Source organism: Thunnus albacares, chromosome 6, assembly GCF_914725855.1.
Source record: "Thunnus albacares chromosome 6, fThuAlb1.1, whole genome shotgun sequence".
NCBI lineage: Eukaryota > Metazoa > Chordata > Actinopteri > Scombriformes > Scombridae > Thunnus > Thunnus albacares.
The window spans coordinates 2,162,377-2,166,153 of NC_058111.1; the positions used below are offsets into that span (position 1 = coordinate 2,162,377).

At 40.9% G+C, this 3,777-nt stretch overlaps 1 protein-coding gene across 1 annotated transcript; it reads right to left on the reverse strand.

Moving 5' to 3' along the window:
• Window positions 1-1,254: 1,254 nt before the first annotated feature.
• LOC122984511 (P2Y purinoceptor 14-like) lies at window positions 1,255-3,439 on the reverse strand. The gene is made up of 3 exons (XM_044355002.1): window positions 3,370-3,439; window positions 2,997-3,256; window positions 1,255-2,304 (listed from the first exon to the last, which is right to left on the reverse strand). Exons 1-3 carry the CDS (start codon window positions 3,394-3,396, stop codon window positions 1,638-1,640), a joined length of 954 nt encoding a protein of 317 aa, XP_044210937.1. The 5' UTR covers window positions 3,397-3,439; the 3' UTR covers window positions 1,255-1,637.
• Window positions 3,440-3,777: the final 338 nt, after the last annotated feature.

Genomic DNA, 3,777 nt, shown 5'->3' on the forward strand with positions numbered 1-3,777 from the left:
TTCAACAGAGACAAGAAGGATGCGAGTGAGGGCAACATCTATTACTGGAGGAACCCTGAACAGAGCCCCAGAAGACGGCCTGCAGGACGTAAAAAAACTGACCAGCTGAACAGCCTCAAATTCCAGTTTTTTAGCCAAACAAGCCATAGACGAACCAGGCATGACAGTCAGAAGAAGGAGTTAAGACAGAGGAAAAGCTATACATGACGTGGGAAGAAGAGAAAGACCCTGGACCTGCTCTGATCATCCCTTACTTTTAAAAAAAATTCTCCCTTTTAGTCAGTTTTGCTGATTAAAGCGAATTTGCCAGAAAATTGATCATTTTGACAGGAACATGAATGAAATGACAAATGACACAACAATTTTTAACAAAGTGGAAAATCTGTCCTAAATGATGCTGCCACTATAATAAAAGACAGATCTAGGTCTGATCTTTTAAAATAAACCTACGGTGAAATCAAATGACTGTATAATATTTAGAGCAAAGTATTCTGAGAGTGCAGAACAGATAAAGGGAATAATAACAAAACACTGGCATATACTTGAATCTGATTTTCAACTCAATGGTGCATTCAAAGAACGACCTCTCATGGTATATAAAAGAGGTAAAAACCTGGTACATTCATATTTACCTCCTCTTCAATCACAACCAGCACGAGCTACTTTAACACCGACTGTATCCCTGAAGGCAACCGTCACTGTGGCCGTTGTAGTCAGTGTAATTATATTTACTGTTGTAACAGTTTTAAACATCCTCAAACAGGTAAAGAGATCCCTATTAAAGGAGTTTTTTATGTCACACTAAGTCAGTCATTTATCTCATCACTAGGCCTTGTGTGGTATGTTGGAAAGATGAGTAAAGCACTGAAAACTCATATTGCTGAACATAGAAGCACTATTAGATGCAAAAACATGAATTATCCAGTAGCAGCACATTCTGTTGAATTTAATCATCATATTTCCTCTCTAGAATATATTTGTATTGAGAAAGTATTACTCCCTCCAAGGTACCTTGGATGTTTTACTTTCCAGGAGGGAACACTGTTGGATCCACCGTCTGAGAACCCTGTCACCTCATGGAGTAAATATAGATTATGACTTGAAGTGTTTTCTGTAATATTCCTCTATTTAGTAGATATTTAGAATAAGTTGTTTATGATGTTTATTCACAGATGAGGTTTAACTTTTTCTGTATATCTATTAGAAATCTAGTCACCATGAATGTATTTTTCAACATATTTGAATGTGCTTAACCAAAGGGAATGTAAAATTTGAATCTCTATATGTGGTATGAAACATATTGGTTTTTGTCAGTTTATTTGAAGAGAATTGATTGGCTGTAGTTCCTGTCACTGTTTGTTAAAAGTTTTGATCTTCTGAAGGCCTTTTGATTGTTTTTCTCCCCCTAATGGTGGAACATGATTATCTAATCACCATCAGCTGTGTTACTAGGGTGTGGCCTATATAACATACCCGTGCCTGTGTCCTAATATGATTGTTGAATTTGAAGAAGACCTGAGGGCCGAAACATCATTCGAATAGGAGAGAAATACAAATGGAGCCAGAGTGTGTGTGCAACACTTTTTTCCTGCTCTCAAGAAGAAAAATATAGAAAATCACCAGACTCATCCTTTAAGTTACAGCCCATCGGTTTGTCTTGTTGAAGTGCTGAGCGATGCCTCATTGTTTGTGGCTCTCGGCTGCCCTTCACTGCGCCTCCTTGCCTTCTTGCTATGTGGACGGCTCAGCTGAGCCCGGAACGCCTCACAAAAGATGAAGTAGATTAGTGGATCCAGGCAGATGTTGAGAGCTGACAACAGGACGGTCGTCTCCTTCACATAGTACAACACTTGGCTCAAAGCGCACCGCTTACTCAGGAAGGTGTAGGGAAGGCGAACCAGGTGGTACGGCACAAAACAAATGCAGAAGACGCTGACCAGCACCAACATTTTCTTGCGCGACTTCATGAGCTTCTTGCAGCTGGAGGATGCCGGCTGCCTCTGCTGTGCCAGCAACACACTGCGGGAGGCGCTGTAGTAGAAGAAGACCAGAGAGACGAAGACGAACAGGAAGATGGCTGTGGAGCAGGTGTGGATGATTTTGTAGAACACAATGACCTGGGTGCTTCGCAAGTCGTCACAGGTGTCAGGGACATTGGTCAGAGTTTCCTGTGTGAGTAGTGACAAGGTGACGTAGGTGATCACTATGGCCAGCAGGAAAACCCAGGTTACCGTGGAGATGATGCGGGCAGCCTGCACTGTCTGAAGGATGTGATTTCCTAAAGGATGGATGATCTTCAGATACCTGGAGAGAAGAGAGGCAGGCGTCAGCAGATTATTTCACTGATTAACAGTGATACAAAGAATCAAACCACAGATTTCATGAGGAATGAAGATTCTAATATTAGTTCTAGAGGAGAGGACCAGCTCTTTACTCCTGCAATGATACGAGGACATGGAGAAAGCTCATGAACATTTCAGCTTGCAGGAGTTCCAATGTGCTTGTATTCTATGTCTGTGCATATGGGAAGATAAACTCACTTGAATTTGTATATTGTAAAATGTAACTTGTTTCAAATTAAGAATATGAGTGAAAGGGCTGCATTCATAGTTTAGGTTAAGTTAACAAATACAAATAGCTCTTCTAACGCAAACAAAAGTTCTCTTGACTAAATTTTGCATGTTGTATAAACCCCTGGTCTTCATTCAGTGGATTCAGATCTGCTAATTTATTGAACTGCACAGGTTGTTGTTTGAAATTATAAATATAATTCAGATGAAATTCAGTTTTCATCTGTATTTTCTGAGTTTGAAGTCAGTTTTTTATTTGACTGTAAGAACTTACAGCTGTAGTTACTGCTGTTGCTCTGTAGAGTCAGTATAAAGATAATGTGCAGGGATATAAAAACAGACAATAAAGCAATAAAACATTTATAAAAAGTATTAACTGTGCTGATAAACTGCATGGTTTGTTGGAGTCTAGGGTGGGCGATCTACCTGTTAGCAGCGATGTAGCCCATGAACAGGATGCTGGCGTACGTGTTGAGGTAAAAGGTGGAGACTCCAAAGGTGCAGTAGACCAGGCGGAAGGTGATGGAGCTGCTGGTGTAGTTGATGATGCGAAAGGGGAGGTCAAGGCAGAGCAGGAAGTCGGAGACTGCCAGGTTCTTCAGGTAGACCATCAGGATGCTGGATATCTGCTGCTGAGCTGAGCAGAAGTAAACCTTCATGGTGAAGCTGTTGAGGACCAAACCCACCTGGAGAGGAAACAAGAGGAACTCAGGACAGGTTTTTAAGAGATTAACATGTGTGCTGATTAGCATACGGAGGAGGAGAAAATGTGACTGTAATGTGAATATTAGACACTCACCAGAAACACCAGACTGTAGACCGGCATGAAGAAGAGGTGGGCTGATGTGTCGACCTGATCACAGTGAGTCATATTATGATCATTGTTGGTCACTCGCTTTGTTACCAGGTCACCCATGTTTGTGGAGGTTCTAAGAAGGGTGAACACAATTATATCATCTTTATAGTGTTAAATATAGTTTCACACATTAACTATGTATCCTACTGAACCATCAGCTGACTTTATCGTTACACATGTAAGACATGAAGAAGCCTTTTGGATTAAATCTAAAGTGAGTCCAGGTGCCCTTTGTTAAGCATGTCTTTCAGCAGTCAGGTGTCCATATGAACAGTGAAAGAGGTTTTCCTCGCTGTAATCATTCCTCCTGTTCATACTGGATATTAAAAGATCCCCTTCAAATGTGCTTTC